General features: G+C 42.1%; 1 protein-coding gene across 16 annotated transcripts in view; it reads right to left on the bottom strand.

The window, feature by feature from the left end:
- FRYL (FRY like transcription coactivator) overlaps window positions 1-18635 on the bottom strand; it is a 387869-nt gene that overhangs the window by 319739 nt on the left and 49495 nt on the right. For 14 of the 16 annotated variants that reach the window (XM_037897812.2, XM_037897814.2, XM_037897813.2 and 11 more), the window contains exon 1: window positions 2471-2772. The exons of the other annotated variants lie outside the window; for them this stretch is intronic. In XM_037897812.2, the coding sequence (XP_037753740.1) occupies window positions 2471-2669 (199 nt within the window). In that variant the 5' untranslated portion in view covers window positions 2670-2772. Of the gene's footprint in view, window positions 1-2470; window positions 2773-18635 lie in introns of those variants that run through there. 16 annotated transcript variants of the gene reach the window in all.

Raw genomic sequence — 18635 nt, 5'->3', positions numbered from 1 at the left:
AGCTCTGCTAAAGTAGCCATAGCTGTAAAGGAGGTATCAGTGGCATCAGCTGCAGACTGGAGAGTGGTCTTGACTATCAATTTGCCTTTGTCTATCAGACATTGTAAATGAGCTCTGTCCTGCTGCAGAAGACGGTCAGTAAATTCCACAAACTTAGAGTAGTTCAGGAAATCTTATTTAGCCATTTGGGCCTGGTAATTGGCTAGCTGCACAGGAGACTAGATGATGAAAAGGACCTTTCTCCCTAACAGATCCAGGTGTTTGCCCTCTTTTTCCATAGGAGTAGACCAGGGATGTTGCTGTCTAGCCCTTTCAGATGCAGCCTGGACCCACCAATGAGAAAGCCTTAGTGGATGGCTTCAGAACACTGGAACTCCTGCTACAGTCAGTGCCAGTCTGAGTTCCCCATGAGCTCTGGACACAACACTCCAGGGCATGGAGTCTCAGATGCTACCACAGGAGGGGAATGGACAATCTTTTTCTTTGATGTCTTAAAAAGTAAGCTGACTCTCACTTTTTAGGAGGGTATTTCTCCTTACCCTCTTCATATCTCCATTTCATGGAGTTTTGGATCTAGACGATACCAAGCTGGAAGATGTTGGTGCTGCATGGGCACTACCATGAGGCTCCAGACAATGAGGGAGAGAGTGGGAGGGTCCAAGGTCAGACAGGGACTTCATGGAGAGTTCCATCAGGTGCCTGTGGAGTCTGAAATTTATGAGACTGCCTAGTGCAAGGAGGAAAGGAGTGGCAGATCTCTCACTTTGATGGAATCTGTTATTCCCCAAGGTAATACAGGCAGCTCTTGTGCTGATCACTCACCAGGAAGACCAGAGGGCAGGCCAGGCAGTGCTAGAAGCTTTGGGCATACTAAGTGCTCCAAACAGTGGGGGAACCCTTGATCCCTACTAATCACAAACTCTACTATCAATATAGCTAATAAAAAACTATATACAAAATACATACAGGTAAAAGCTAGAAGGCTAGACACAGAAGGATACCATCCCAGACTGCAAGCGGTAGAAAGGAACTGGAGAGGCGATCAGTCCGTGCCACCCTTTATGCCTTCAGTTGATAGCTCCAAGAAATGAAGGGCCCAGACATGGACTAATAAATGCTGCTATAATTTCTGGTCCTAGGCACATGGAGCACACACACACACAGCGAATACCCACAGGATCAGCATTCAAAGTAGAACTTAACTAATAGTGAGCCATCCTTTCACAGAAGCTACATGATGAAGTTTGGCCAGAACTTTGAGCACGCTGGCAACAGGAGTCCTAGAGAGATTTTTACTGTGCAACGAGCTATCAATGGCTGATGAAGTTACATGTACAGCAAGCAGTATATTCAAATGTATTATACACTTTAACAATTTGGCCAACAAAATTGCTTCCTGGTTTCCATCCACCAACACAAGATAACCTGACTTTAAAAAAAGCCAAACCAGCATTTTACAGTATGTTGGAAAGGCTCGGGGGATGAATTTCAGAGCTGAGGACCCTTCAATCAGAGGCTACTGCGCCACCCCTGGAAATTCAACCCTGCGGGACAAACGGCAGAGAGCATTCCAGCTGATTGAAACGGCCATGACAGAGCCTGGGGGAGAAGCTGCATCAGTGATAAACAGCAGGGTTCTAGACCATTTGGGCTTTAGAGAGTGTCATCAAGCCCCTAAATTTCCACCCAAAGCAAAACCACATAACTTTTTCAAACAGTTTCAGAAGGGTAAGTAAATTGAACCTCTTTTTAAAAAAGCATAATAAATAAAATATTTAAACACTGATCAACATGTCGCATGTGTGATGTGGAAAATCTTTTTAGCTTTATGAAAGTAATTTGTTCAGCTTTTTAAAGGATGTAAAAGAAATATTATTGAACTCTACAGTATAACAATTAAATACCCTCATTCTATCCACAACAGGAAAATCAGTACGCTGTAAATTATGTTTTTAAGAAATTTGGAATACTCCATACACTATTCATGTAAGCACATTTAAAAAAGAAAGATTTTTAAAAAAGGAGTGCCTTGGGAGAGACTTCTGGCTCTTTTGTTTTCATGCTACTGAAGTTTCCAAAGGTGGTATAAGGACAGAAGCCCTGATCCTGCACCCATACAGAGCCCCACTGAAGTCCATGGAAGCATGTGCATCTTCCAGTGCAGAATCAGGGACACATTTTATGATCCAAAACCTTATTTTGAAAATGGATATTCATCTTAAATTAAAAATCATATGCATATATGCACATGTAATATACACATACAACATACCCTTAATTATGAGATTGCTTTAAAATAATTTCACAAAATATTAACAAATGGTTCAAACACTTTTTAAATTTTAGATTACTTTAAAACTGAAGAAAAATCCATAATCATAACTGCTTTCTGAAGAAACCCTTTTCTAATACTCAAAAACAATTCAGATCAGAGAAAAAGTTTACAATAGTTACTGAAGTTTTACTTTACCGAGTTGATGATGTGGATACATGCTATAATTTGAATGTGAGAAATTTGCCTGATCTTCTTCATCTATGGTCTGTCCTAATGAAAGCAGGCTGACACGTCTCATCTTCAATAGCCTTGGGGAGCTTTCAATAGTACTTCCAATATCCAGCACCACATCTCCAGAAATGACAGCAGGAACAACTTTTTTAAAAAACTCCATTTTTTGTTCCGTCTACTTTCCCAACACTGATGAAACTAGCTGCACAAAACACACCCAGGTGCCTGTACAAACTTCCTTGAAGAATCAGTAAGATGGACTACTCAAGCTACATTACATAATGAAGTCATGCTAAACCTGGGTGGTGCCAAACACCAGCAGGTCAGCTGCCAGCTGTTGGGAGGCTGATTTCAAAGATGTTTACTGTACTGACTGATAACAAAACCAAATAAGCCATTCAGTTACTGGAATATGAGATGATCAACTGCCACAAAACAAGTAATAAATTTAGCACTATGATTATTTTAAACAGAAGTGTGATAAAATGTATATATAAATGCAAATTTATTTTTGACAGTTAATTGGCTCTTCATTTCAATTAAGTGCACAGTGAGGAATATACAGCTGCATTCACAGATAACACTTATCATTCAGAAAGTCCATTCCCCAGCTTTACAAACAGAGTTACTAACAGCTCCAATATTCCATGTTTTGAACCATTACATTCTTGTACAGCTACTTACTGCACATTAACATTTTATTATGCTAATGCACAGAAAAATCTGTCTTTCTTCCACACTTTTTACATTTGGGAATAAAATCAGCAAATATGATTAAAGACATAAATAAACCAACCATTTAAAACTAAAATTAGAGATCTATAAATACACTACTGAAGTAGTTTTTTACCCCATCTGAGACTATGAAGAAAATATCACAGTAGTCAGGAATTATTTGTACATTACCCCTTGTTTTGAATGTCTATTAATGATCAGACTAGACAATGGTAGAAGCTTATTTTCCTAATAGCAGCAGCTCAGGATCTAAGTTATATTTTCAAAGTGTGATTAACAAAATTATCCAGCCCATGAAAGTTCTATTTTTAAGTACACAAAACTATTTTATAATATATCTTCTTTTAAAAAACATTTCTCCCAAATTCATCTTCAAATCTAGTTCTTACATAAATTCATACATAATAAAACATATAGAATAGTCTACATAAAATATTGAGTTCTGGGTTTCACAATGTAATGACTGATTATACGGATGTTATTAAGTGACTAAAACTAGGTAGGAGCTTACCTACACTTGGAATCTGTTGCAGGTTACATTAAATTGCATTGTATCCACAAAAGTTTTTTTTGTTTTTTTTTTTTTAAATAAAATCTGGTGTTTTAGTGCGCTTTATTAAAGCCACTTGAAAAAGTGAGTTTACAGAGACATGGGAATTTACCTACAGCAAAGCAGACGTCCATGCACCCCACCCCACCCCTCTCAAAACAACTGATGTGCATTTGCCATGTCTGTCTACTAGTATCCCACATTCCTTTGCTGGCTTGGGTCATCCTGTTTACTTGCATGCCCTATACTGCTCTGGGGTCATCCCGACTGGATGTAACCTCCCCCATTTAAATGCTGGCATACATCCAGGTTCTGCCTTTTGGGATTCCAGCTCATGTGGAGTTCCTAAATCTGTGTCATACTCCCAATTATTGATCATGCCTCATTCTTCCCTGTGGTCTCATGCTGAGATGCTGGATTTCAATGCCCTCTGGGGAGAGGAGTGTGATCAGGCACCTCTGAACGGTAGTCACTTAGCACAGGTATACAAGCAGCTATCACAACAAATGCCGGATAGGAGCACAACCAGGACACTCCAGTGCCGCAGTAAGGCAAAGGAGCTCCAGCTGGGGTATAGGACTACTAAGTACTATAAGACCTGTGGGAAACCAAGCACAGTACCAGCAGACAATATGTTTGCTGGGAAGCATATCACTCCACCTCAGCATGTTGTGGACTCTATGATTGATCCTCCAAACCAGAATCTCATCAACCTGGTGAACCCCAGGGCAGACACAATCATGGTGATCCCTGAAACCCAGCCAGATGATCAACCTGAACCATAGGCAGAGACCCAAACTGTTGAGGGGACCAGTTCCAGTAACTATGGAATGTTGTATTACAACAGAAATGTACTCTAGGAGGGCTGAGGGAGGTCTCTGAACAACTTTGTTGCAGGTATCATAAGGATGCTACCGCACTGGTGTACCTTCTCTCTGTCTCCCACCCACCCACTATCAAGTGACAGCCACACCAGAGACTACAAAATCTCCAGACCTTTACTTCTATAGATATGTGAACAGAAACAGCACTGAAGCTCGCGGTGTACCATCGCATACCCCCCTTACCTATCACAGCACTTAATGGTCTCTCACCTGCCTGGTCACTCCCCTACCCTCCCCAATGGTAGCACCGTGTGGGCTAACAACATGACTATTTGAAGAAAGGCATTTTTATTATAGCAGTATATACAGAAAAGAAGAAAAAGTCTTGTTTCTGGATCACAGTTTCATTAATGCCCTCAGATTTGAATGAGCATGAATTTCACTACCCAAATTGTGCCACACAGACATTTCCATAAAGAAAGAAATGTTAAGGCTCTTCAACTTCAGGAAAAAGCAATACAGTAGAACCCCAAAGTTATGAGCACCTCAGGAATGGAAGTTATAACTCTGAAACCTTTGTAACTCTGAACAAAACTTTATGGTTGTTCTTTCAAAAATTTACAACTGAACATTGACTTAATACAGCTTTGAGGCTTTACTATGCAGAAGAAAAATGCTGCTTTCCTTTTTTAGTACTTTATGTTTAACACAGTACTGTATTTGCACACACGCACGCGTGCATGTGTGGTGGGGGGGGGGGTCTCTGCTGCTGCCTGATTGAATACTTCCAGTTCTAAATGAGGTACATGGTTGACTGGTCAGTTCATAACTCTGAGGTTCTACTGTATTTTACAAGCGTTGAAATAGAGACTGAAAATTGGACAATAACTTGTTTTTCTCTTTTTCCCCATAGCTCTGGCATGAGGGGCTTGGGGTGGGAAAGGAGGATGGACTACAATGACAAGGAAATGGCTAGCAAATCACAGACTGCTGCTGAGGATGATTGAGAGGCTAATAACCCTCCTGGAGCACATGGCTTTGAAGCCTTCAAACATTGAACAGCTTTATGAATTCTGAATAGAGTTTTTACCACTCACAAGCTCAGAACGTTCAACTTGGTGTATTAATTCATGCTAAAGTTTTGTAAATATGTTTACGTTCATGGTTCTGAGTCTTGCCCCATTCACTGAATTGTGCAGCATCACAGTCACAACATCCACAGATGCACAACATAAAAAAAGTTACAAGCATTATATGACAATTCACACATACTACCCTAAAAACTCAACAAATGCATGATCACATAACACAGGTACACTTGCATCAGAACATGTACACAAGACAACGTGTTCAGTAATGGTCATAAAATGCCTTATACTCTTTACTAGTGACACCTACACAAAGTATGAGTGCAATGCACCCTCATTCTGTGCTCCTATGTAGCTGCACCATTTCATAGGGGCTTCCAATCCAGCTGTTCAAAATGTCCACCAAGTCTGTTGACCCACTGTCTCCATCCATTAGGATCTCTCCCTCGCTTTCACAAAAGGTTGCGCAAAACACAGCAAGCAGCTATCACAACAGGAAGATGTTTTTCATCAGCCTCCACCCTCAACATCAGGATCCTCCATCTAACCTTTCAATCTTCCAAATACACATTCCTCAGTCGTTCTACAAATACTCAGTATAGTTAAACTGTTCTCATCTCCTACGCACATGTTTCTTAAAGGGCTTGATAAGCCAAGGATGCAGAGGGTAAGCTACGTCTCCCAGAATGAGTGGTAGAATGGGAGTGCCACCAGTGTCCATTGATACCATAGGTACCAAAGTTTCATTTACATAAAATAGTCTAGAGATTTCCGGAGTTGTGGACCTTTCCAGACTATCTCATATAAAATACATTCCACAGTATTCAACTAGCCCTTGGAGCACCATAGAGAAATAAACCTTTCTGTTGATCAACTCTGAGGCCTGTTGTTGGGAGCAAAGAATAGGCACAGGGGTCCCATCAATAGCCCCAATACAATTTGGAACCCCAACAGTACAAACCAGTTAATAACTGTGTATGCACTGCCTAGTCTTATGACCCAGGGGAAAATAATTTTCTTGATAGCAGCACATACCATCATAACATCTCCAACTATTGAACTACCAACACCAACTTTATTAGCTACTGACCGGTAGCAATCAGGGATGGTAAGCATTCAAGTAGCGACAGTCAAACTTCTCCACACTGATGGCAGCTCTCATGTAAGCATTCCACCACTGCAACTCTAGCATAAACTCTGTACAGATTTGTAAGAAAGTGGCTTTTTTTTAAAAAAAAAAAAAATATATTGAAGTTCTGACATGACTAAGGGTCATCTAGAGGTCTGCAGCACTATCCTACTAGTGAATGGTAGTGGGCCAAGCACAAAAAGCAGTGCTCCATCAAGTAAAGCTACTTGAGGGAAAGATGTAGAAGTGTCTGCCTGATTTCAGCCTCCTCTTCCTCAGAGGTCCTTACCACCCTGGTTTGTAAGTCACTGCATGACTTCAGATATGCTATCAGCAGTCTTTTTATATTCATCACCAGGAGGATTGTACTTATCAGAAATGTTTTCTCCATGATGCCTGACAGCACTTTGAAAATGGTGCTGGCTAGCTTGCAAAACCCAGATAGGATGAAGCAAGAATTATCACGGGAATTACTCAGTTTGACCCCACGCCCCAGAATTCCATTGCCTTTCAGTAGGTATTCCACAATGTACAGTGAAAAATAATCCCAGCATGCAAACAGCACAGCAACTTGGTAATGGACCATGGAATGTCTGTCCAGAATGCTTAGCACTGATTCTGAAAACAATACAGTGCAGTGTGACTGCAATGATATGAGGTAAAAAATACCTTAATTGTGTGATAATGTGGTGTGTATGCGCTGCTCGAGTAACACTTGCTGCAGATCACTTAATACAGGTACACGAAACCCGCAGCAAGTGTACACATGCCCTAAGATAATTGCCATAATGTATTTCACACTTCATAAGTGTTGGGGACACTGGGCACTACACTAGGTAACTCGGGAGGGTAGAAGACCACGAGTGTCGATGAAGCCCTCCTGCTCTAGGCCCGGATAAACCAAGGCCCCTTTGCTTCTTGAACCCTCTGTGATCCTGCATAAAACTGAGGAAGCTAGCACACAAACAGACAGGTTTGCACACGGCTCGCCAGGCAAGGCCAGCTTCGGCCTGGGAAACAGATAGATAAGGCAGAAATGTTTAGCAAAAACTAGTAACAAATAGGACCAAATAAGGCAAGGCTCGGGCAATGCTACTGAGGAAAAACACAACTGGCTGCTTTAGCTGATTGGCTACGGTATTGTACGGGGCAACAGGTAATTGGTTGCATAAGCTTGTGTAGTGAAGTAGGAAAAGGTATAAAATGTATACTGGAATCTGCTGTACTGGGGCAGGATTTGAGACAGCTCAGTCTTCCTGCGCCCTATTTGGAGCTCTAAATAAATCTCTCTGCTTCTCCACCCCATTGTGGTCATTGGCGCGACGCACACCGGGCAACGAACCCAGCTGTTGCTTGCCTCGGGCACTCTGCCAGCAACAGAAGTATTAATCTAATTAACAAGGCCAGATCTGAAAGAGAGCACATTAATTTATTAAGACATTTTTTCTACCTGCAATATTCAGATGAAACCTTTAGGACCAAATTTTACTAAATTAACAATTCAAGTTAGCATAAACCTAGGCTGTTTTTCCTACATATATGAAATCTAACTTTTGATAGGCCTCTCTATCATATTTACCAAGACAGACAGACAGACAGGTAAAGTGAATTACCTGAAGGGTGGGATTTGTGAAATTCTACAAGTAATCAGAAGTTGTCTTTACAATATACTGTGGTCAGCAGGCTCCTGCCTAGAAAAAATTGCACAGAATACAAATCCACACAGAAAAACAATGGAGTTTTCAGATGTTCCCACCATAGGTATATAGAATTAAATAGATTAGTTAATGCATCAACAAATCGTAATTACAGACCTATAATTCTAACAAGGGTTTCTTAAAACATAGTTAACTGTGATTACCTACATTTACATGTGTTTAGTTTATTAATCCTGAACACTTTTCCCTGATGACTAATGGAAGTATGGCCCTCTACAAGTTGGACGTAAGCAGCCCCAGGTACTACATGAAGACTTCACATCTCCTTGTATTTGTTACTCTAAGGCATGTTTGGCAAGCAGGAGGAAACCTTTACTTCCTCCACTTATAGATACATAGCTTGTTTCATAAAGTCCCAGACGTACTGTAAACTAGTGTAGAATAAGTCTGAATGCATTTGTGGGTCTAGCTGCCTTTCCTTCTTCAGATGACACGCTGCCAGGAATTACTACGTAAATAATAATTGATAAGGAATTACATTTCTTTCTAAAGTTTGGGTAATGACATGACTACTACACTATTAAAATGTGCACTTTTGTATAGACCCATTTAACACACACATACACACACGGCATAAATATCCGTTAGAATTTACCACACATTCAAAGTCAGTGCATCTATCCTGATTTTGAGAATCCTGGGCTGTCTAACCATCAGAACCAAATGAACTACTTTAGCTGAGAAAACACACACACACACACACACACACACAGAGTGTGCTTCTGCAGTTAAATAGTTACACTGACCAGCCACAGACATAAAGCTAGACATTCCCATTTTTGCATACACATTGCATGGTTAAAATCTGGCATTTAGATTTGAAAGTCTATATGTCAGCACCCAAACAAAGATTTAAACATGTAAGGAACTTCGATACATTCTTTCTGAATGTACTTAGCCTCCTGCAATCAGATCAGCACCTTGCAAACACACATGAAGATCATGCAGGGCTATGGGTTGAGCAAAAGTCAGATCTTCAAGTAAAATAAGTGCAGGTAATTCTACATAACTGAAATCCACAACTAAAGTTAGGTTGCCTTCAAAAATATTAAAATATATTTACATTCGACGTAGCTGAAATTCTCTCTTGGGGGGGACAGACACATTAGCAACAGCATTTCAGGATCAAGAGTCATGATTCTCCTGGGACTAAACTTATCCATCGATATCATCTATTCATAAGAGGTAAGTTTGATTGAGTAAAAAGAGGAGCCCATAACCTTACTGTTTACAGAATGTAAGTTTCATGTTCCAGCTTCCTAGGACAAAAGTAGAACCCAGCTGCTTGTCCTGGGCTCTGTGTACAATTACTAACATTTGAAGAATCATGAAAGGGACAATTGTCTAAATAAGAGGGGAACTAGGGGCCCCTATTGCTGCAGCCACTTCACTGAATATGCATTCCAGTAAATGTTAGAATTTACAGAGCATTTATATTTAATAGTCACAGCTTCTTTATGAGGGTTGGCAAGTAGTATCTACATTTTACAGATGAGGGAATTCACACAGAAAACTTATCTGACCATAGCTAGAGGCACGACATGTACAGACTACTGAACTAAACACCGGACTGAGTGCAAGGATTTGTACCATGTGACATATCATTGAACTGTCCCTCCTTTTGGCCAGAGGTCAGATTGACTGCTTAGCAGAGGAGCCAGCTCAAATGCAGTTACCTTGGGGACAGTTTATAGTACAAGTACCATCAACATCCCCCACACCACAAACTGATCTTGTTTCCTCCTCAAAACAGAAGGACATGTGCCCATGGTTTTCTGCAAATAACCAGAGACCTTCAAGGGAAAAAAACCTAGTGAGAAGCTTTTAAGTCTCTTTCTTTCTTCAACCTCCTGCACCCTCACTTACAAAAGATGTTCACCAGTTTCCACCGTTTATTTCAATCTTGTAGTGCTCTGTTAAGGCTTCTGAGTATCATGCTGTCGGATTTGGTTTCTTTCTCTATTATTCTGGATCATGTTTCTCTAGATCTTTCCAGGTGGTATCCATATTATCACTTGATGTGGAAGTCATGTTGGTGGCATCCTTGAAGCATGTCCTAAATATGTCCATTGTCTAGTGGACATTTTAAGTTTAGTGATTGGTTAATATATTTGTTAAGGCTCTCTCACCTTTGCAATGAAACACATTATAAACTTACTTTAAAAAATAACTACACACAATGTTGAGGTTCTCTTTTACATTTCTAGATCCCCAAATTTGCAGTGAGCCTCAAAGACCTGTTCGGGCAGCGTCTGGAGCTTGTGCGCTTCCCACACCTAGAGGGAGCGGGGAGAGGACAGGGAGGTGGGGGGGCAAAAATTTAAATTACTTACTAGCCAGAAGCAAATATGAAAGATAGTCCACACCTTTCTCAAAAGCGGATACCAGGGGAGGAAGAAGACAGACAGTGGGAGGAAGGTTTCTCACTAAGTTTTCATCCCTGAATCTTGTGAGTGGGCCTTCCGTAATAACTTATTTATTAAAAACTCTTTAGTGATTTAGTCTACATATTAAGTGTATGTAACCTGTACAACACAAAGAGCTATTTGGGATCTTAATGAGAAGTTAAGGAGGTCAAATGTACATTTAGTTAAAATTACAACATGCAACCTTCAGTCAAGAGGCTTACTGAATGTAACATGAACCTGTCCAAATAAATCACTACAATTCACAATGATAATCCTGTCCTGACTTGTTTATTTCTTTCCTCAAGAATTAGAACTAAATTCAGACCTCTGGTATACATATCCAAAACCATCAGTTGGAGCACTATGCCCTCCTAGCCCAGTACAGGTTTTCACCCTTAAATGAGAGTCCAGAAAGTCACAAGTGAAGTACATGAATAGTAATCCAGCCATCATCCACAATAAACTGCAACTGTTTTATTCTATACTATATAACATATAGGCACTATTTATCTGTCAAATTCATTTTTGAAAGATGAAAAAGAGATATAGGACTTCTATGACATTTTTCTAATGAGCTCAATCACACACTGAATGCAGTTTCATATTTTGAGTTATTTTGTAAACATATGGAGCACACACTTAAAACGTACAATCAAGAAGCATTTCTAAGATATAATAATGACCTCCCTCTCTGAAGGGCACAAATAAGGTAAGAGGAAATACAATGAAAACTGTCTGCCAGAAATCTTTGAAGATTTTCATTTAAAAAAAAAAAAAAAAAAAAAAAAAAAACCTAGGCAAAAAGGAAATGCCTGGTACATAATGTAACTGGTTGCTCAAACTTGTTCAGGAAGATTTTCTACTTGCTTCACATGAGATACAGCACATTCTTCCTCATGCAGCTGAACACTCATGAAATGTACTAGGCTGACAAAATGACTGTTTCAATAATCTAGCCCAATAAGTATATTGGGAGTCTAACAAATGTGAATATCCAACAGTCTACTACTGTTTTTAAAAAGATGACCCTGCAAAGTTTTCTTTGTAAATTAACTAATTGCAGAGAGAAAGGTCAGGAGAACATTCTGCACAATTTTTTAAAGTTATCTTTTGTTATACATCCCAGAATTATAGCTGACTAGCTCCTGCTCCACTGTGATCCTAATATGTACCATCCAATGACTACATAGCTACCAAAGAATCCTTTTAGAGCACGGAGCCAGGTGGTGAGAGGGAGGAAGGAAATCAAGTAAGTAGCATTTTTAAAACTATGTGACAGTTTTGCTTCAAATAAAGTAAGGTCAGTTGCACACTGAATGCTTTTTTTTTTTTTTTTTTTTGCGCTGATGCTGTTTAGGGCATTCAGTAAAGAATCATACATTGATTAAAACATGCACATTAGCAGGTCACTTTTACACAAAACAGTACTATTTTCCCCATTCCTTCTGTAAAGTATAAGGGAGTCAAAGCTAAGAGAGCACCAACTTTATGACATCCTCTAGGTAAACCTTCCTTTGACTGAGGAGTACCAATATTAGTACCGAGGATGTTACCGGCCAGACACTGCCATCTGGATGGCGATTGTGGAACTGGTTGCGGAACCATGCCTGGATGGCAATCTTGTGACAACATCAGTGTTGACCATGATATCAGATGGAGAACGGCACCTAGATGATGATCTTGAAATCTGGTGCTGTGAAGTTGCCTTTGAATCTAGGCAAACTGCCTAAGGGTGCCAGAAAGGTAAATGCAACATCTGGTATGGGATTGGGGACCTATTCCATGGAAGTGTTCCCACAGATCTGCATGTGTAGGTGTCTTAGCCCTTAGAGCTCGATCTGTGCATCAAGGATTGACAGTTGAGCTCTTGTAGAGAAGGATTCTGATCTGTAGGAACTCTCCTCCGAATCAGGTGACAAATCCATGTTAGAATGCCAGGGTGGGGCAATACCCAGCAGAGAAACATGTGAACAGGACCATTGCTGGCAAAATAAGGGCAACACTCAAAAGATTTGAGGATTCCCAATCAGCAGCACTGAGCTCCTACCACGGTGGGCGAACACCAGAACCGGACGGCACCGACTGGATCCACCACTGACAGCACCTCTCTAGAAAGTACAGAGGCTGTTGTCAGAGCTGGTACTTGTGTAATTGAGAGAGAGAAGCAGGAAACAAGTTATCCTGCCTGAGTAGTGAATCTCGTACCGTCAAGTATAAGAGGTCCCTGGCTGCTGCATATGCCTCAGGTATTTTTGGTACTACCAAAGTTGTTTGCGAAGTCGGTGCTTCAGACTAAGATGGTTCTGCAGACAAAGCCAGCAATGGACTTGGTCTCAATAGCACCTCTTGAGGTCCCAGTCGACAACTCAATACTAGCCAAAGATGCCCTAACCTCGGTACTTGTCCTCTTCTTATGGGTATCTCATAACCCCTGAAGAAGATGACTTCTTGAAAACAGGGGTACCAGACTTCTTCTGATGCTTGTAGGGCACCAGACAGGGAGAGTGATTTCTTCTATCCAGCTCATTTCTGTGTGGGACTCTGCCATGTCTGGCAGTGCACTGCAGAAGCGTGTGGAGCTTGAGTCCTCATGCACAGAGAGGCTTGGTACCAAACGGAGGCACAAAGCCACTGCCATCAGAATGTCCCTGAAACAAACCTCTCGTCTCTTTTGGTTCAGGGTTTGAACCACTTACAGATGGGGTACTTAAGCCTAACATGACCCTCACTCAGGCATTTTAAGCAGTTGGAGTGTGAAATGCTGATTGGCATCGACTTATTGCAACCAGAATGGCACCTCAAACCCAGAGGCTTTGGCATGCCCTGGTACAGAGCAAAAGGTTGATGAAAACAAACAAAAAAAATTCACAAATATAATTAAAAACACAAAACTATAAACAAGTACCACTAAATTAACTATAAACTTTTAAACAAACTATTTATAAATAAACCTTTAGAAATTCACTAAATAGGGGAAGTGAGAGGAGCTAGCTCACACTCTATCCACCATTCAGAAGCAGTGAGAAGAAACCGAGGGGGCTCAGAGCAGCACAAGCACATGGAGGGGGCACATGCTGCCCCAATGGGTACTACTCTGAGAAAGTTTTCCAGCTCTGATGTACAGGCACTCAGACACCTAAAGTGGAATAGATGCGTACAAGCACTCCCAGAGGAACTACCACACCCAACAAACTAGGGACGGGGGGAGGGAATCAAGAAACGTCACACAAGTTTGAACTGCTGCGTTTCCAACTGACTACATACGAAAACACTATATAAAGGAAGACTATGACCCCAATTAAGGAGAAGAGCTTCATAAGTTATTAGTTACAGACACAATTTCAAACACAGATTTAAGATCACAAAAGGAATTCACGTAATAATTACTCCTATAGTAATTATTTCCTGCAATGAGTTTAATTGTTGGCTTCAAATTTCAGCTTATTTGCCTTAACCACTGAAACAGGTATATTACAATATGTACATAAAACAGAACCGTAATGGTGACTCTTCAATTCTAACTAATTTGATTCATAAAAACCAAATACAATGTAAGCAATCTATAAACATCTTGATTTTGCTTGTGTTTTGGTTTTTGCAATTGGCAACATCTGTAGTTAATTAGAAATAATATGATTTGTTTTAAGACAGAAATGTGAAATTGGTTTGCACACAGCACTGAAAAAAGTAACAGTTGTGTCTTCTGTAATTCTCTACCCATCTGTTTACAAAATCAGAAAAATTTATACTTTTTCCTTTTCTTTCGTATTTTAATTTGAAACACTCTACGGAAATTAGAGAGAAAACTTGAAAGTCTCTTTACAAAAATACATTTTAAAATTTTGCTTCCTTCCAGTACGTCTGAATATATTAAACATGGACACAAGAACACACCTGGGCACTTAACAGGCACAAGAACACAGTGAATAACATCCTAAGTAATCATTTCATGTGTTGTGCCCACAAAGTTCCTATCAACTATGCATTATAAAGAAATCTTTAGTTTGTACCATGGCTGCCAACATAATCTCTCTGGCTGATACTGTCCCACCAAGGTTTGGCAAACTAATTCCAAGTGATTTCAGTCCTAACTACTGTCCTAGGCATTGTGCAATTTCTCCTGCATTGGTGGCCTCCCACCACTAGGTGTGTAAATCCAGACAGGGCATTACACTTCGCTGTTCTCCAGCCCTCTGAAGACTTTCCCTTCATTTCTCCAGCATACCTCTGTTTTTCTACCAGATGTTTTGTTCGTTTTTAAGACTTCTGGCTCTTGGGACTGGGTAGGGTTATTGCACAGTCAGTTGGAGGACAGCTATGGTGAGGTTATAGGAGGCAGGCAAGAAATTTAGTTGCAGAGCATATAAAGCAGCTGCTCAATTGCCGTACATCATTCCTACCTAAAAACAGACCTGTTATTACACCAAATAAGTGCTGAAGATTTGGGGGGTGGGGGGAGAAAGAGCGAAGCAAGCTTGGGTAGAAACCCTAATGTGTGTGTCTATATGGATGTTCAGAGGAAAATGATATTTAGAGAATAAGATAATTAAATTTTGTGGGGAAGTCATCAGGGCTCAAATTAAACTAGATTACAAATCACACCAGGTCAGCAACCTAGTACCCAGGCTGCCATCTTGTGCTCCAGAACAGGAAAATTTATACTTGATTACCTGAAAGTTCCCTTTATTCTAGTACAAAAGTCTAATGACCCGCTTTTGGATCTTTAGCCCCTTTGCAGTTTACGAGGGAAAACTCAGAGCTATCAGTCACTGGCAGGGAGGGAATGGCCCAGACCCTAAAGACAGAGCCAGTTTGAGATAACTGTTGCCAGTTACCCCTATGCAGTCAGGAAACTCTGCCTGCAGCTGAGGGGGGGGGGGGGTGAGACAAAAACAAAACTCCACTCCACTAGCTCAGTCCCTTAATCCTTGTTAATAATGGTCTGGTCCTGCCTTCTGAGTTATGAAAGGATTGGCTGCCCAAATGAGAGATCTGTGGGTCTCCTTGTGAAGAAAAATCCTAAATTACACATTTTTTTTTTTTTAAAAAAGCTTCTAGTTCAGGGGTGGGCCCGAGGGCCACATCTGGGAATAGAAATTGTATGGCGGGCCATGAATGCTCACAAAATTGGTGTTGGGGGGTGGGAGGGGGTAAGGGCTCTGGTTGGGGGTGCGGGCTCCAGGGTGGGGTCAGAAATGAGGAGTTCAGGGTGCTTGAGGGGGTTCCAGGCTGGGAGGGGGCATTGGGGGGGGAAATGAGAGCTCCAGCTGGGGGTGCAGGCTCTGGGACCGAGGAGTTTGGAAAGGGGAGCGGAAATCAGGGCTGGGGCAGTGGGATGGGGAGCAGGGGGAGGCTCAGGTATGCAGGCTCTGGGTGGCGCTTACCTCAAGCGGCAACTGGAAGGAATGGCATGTCCCTTCTCTGGCTCCTAAGCAAAGGCGCAGCCAGGCAGCTCTGCATGCTGCCCCACCTGCAGGCACCAACTCCGCAGCTCCCATTGGCCATGGTTCCCGAACAGTGGGAGCTGCGGGGGCGGAGCTTGGGGCATGAGCAGAGCTGCGTGCCCTGGCTGCCCCTACATGTAGGAGACGGAGGGGGGGCTATGCGGCTGCTTCCAGGAGCCGTGTGGAGTGGCCCCCAACCCTGCTCCCCGGCTGGAGCACCAGAGCAGGGCAAGCCGCAGACCCGGCTCCACAGCGGGAGCTCGAGGGTTGGATTAAAACAGCTGGCAGGCCGGATCCAGCCCGCAGGCCGTAGTTTGCCCACCCCTGCTCTAGTTGATGGGGCTGTAAAACAAATTTATAATCTACAATTGCATCTGCCTCAGTCTGCAGCGTCTGAGAGCTGTGAATCGTCCCCATTCATCTCCATGAAAGGTAGAGTTAAAACTTCCAGCCTGCAGGTATCTCTGCACTGCCAAAAGAAATGTGTTCTTAACTGTAGTCAGCTAAACTAGGTTAAAATATCATTGAAGATTTGGCTTTTAACTCACATTAGCAGCTCCGGTTAAAGAGGAACCTGGGGTTTAAATGAAGCTACTATCCTGAGTTAAAAGCGGCAGCAGAAGTTACTCACCTTGTGCAGTAATGATGGTTCTTCAAGATGTGTCTCCCTATGGGTGCTCCACTATAGGTGTGCTTGTGTCTCTGTGCTGCTGATTGGAGAACTTCAATAACAGTGTCCGTTAGGCTTGCACATAACCCGTCTTTCATCATGTCCTGTCACAAGGATAGTCAGGGTGTACAGGATAACCCTGCTCACTTCCTTCTCTACCATAAAGTCATTGACAAGCATGCCGAAGTAGAGGGGAAGCGGGTGGGTTGTGGAGCACCCATAGGGATACACACCTCGAAGAACCATCATTACTGGACAAGGTGGATAACTTCTTCTTCTAGTAGTGTCCCTAAGGGTGCTCCACTACAGGTGACTCCCGAGCAGTATCCCCTCTGGAGGGCTGGGACTTCAGAGTCAGGTCAGCCCTGTGGAGCCAAAGATGGCATCAGAGGCGGAGTCCCCAGTGATCGCATAACATTCGGTGAAGGTGAGGACTGACGTCCATGTCTCCGTTCTACAGATCTCTGAGATAGGGACATAGGGACATTCTTGAAGAAGGCAACAGATGAGGAGATCGACCTTGTGGAACGTGTACAAACAGCATGTGGAGGGGTCATATTGTGAATTTGATAACGTTGTCTGATACAGTTTAAGACTCACTTGGAAAGTTTTGGGGCTGATACTGCTGAGCCCTTGGATCTTTCCGCAATGGAGAGGAAAAGTCTGGGGGACTTCCTCAAGGCCTTCGTCCTGTCTAGGTAGAAGGCTAGGACTCTTCTGACACCTAGAGTATGAAATATAGCCTCTCTGTTGTCTCAGTAAGGCTTGCAATAGAAGGTTGGAAGATGAATCAACTGGTTCATGTGAAATGGGGAAGTTACCTTGGGCCACCTCCAAAATTTGTTCCCAAGTCTAACCTAGTCCCAAAAGAATACCGTATGGCGGAATTGTGCCATCAGAGCCATTATTTCCCCTATTATCCTGAATGAAGTAATCGCTGTCAGAAAGGCAGTTTTCATTAAGAGGTAAGCGAGTGAACACGTGGTCATGGGTTCGAAGGGAGGCCTAGTCAGTCCCTTCAGTACCAGGTTTAAGTCCCATGTGGGAATAGGAAGCCGAGGTTGTGGACAGAAATTTACAATACCCTTTAGGAACCTTTTGGTGGTCCAGGATGACAGCACTTAGTACCCCTCCACTGGATGACAGAAGGCTGTTATAGACACTAGGTGGACTTTAAGAGAGCTTATGGACAGCCCCGATCTTTTTAGTGCCAGTGCATAGTCTAATATGTTTGGAAGAGTGGTGGATGTCAGGGAGATTTGTTGGGATGCACACGAAATCTGAAGTCTGGATAATTTTGGCAGGTAAGTACATAGTGTCAAGGATTTTCTGCTGTATAATAATACCTCTTGCATCTCCGTTGATCACGTGTTGGAACCAAGGAGCAATGCCTTGAGGCAGAGAATCACCAACACTGGATTTAAGGTATGCTCTCTGTTCTCTGAGGAGATGCAGAGTGGCCAGGAGCGAGACTGGTGGGCACGTCGAGAGTTGTAACAGGTAAGGGTACCAGGTCTGTCTTGGCCACATTGGGACAATCAGAATGATGTTTGCGCCATCACT

The sequence above is a fragment of the Chelonia mydas genome, chromosome 4 (genome assembly GCF_015237465.2).
Source record: "Chelonia mydas isolate rCheMyd1 chromosome 4, rCheMyd1.pri.v2, whole genome shotgun sequence".
Classification (NCBI taxonomy): Eukaryota; Metazoa; Chordata; order Testudines; family Cheloniidae; genus Chelonia; species Chelonia mydas.
Note: the sequence above shows the minus strand (reverse complement) of the source record. Positions and strands in the feature narration are given on the sequence as shown.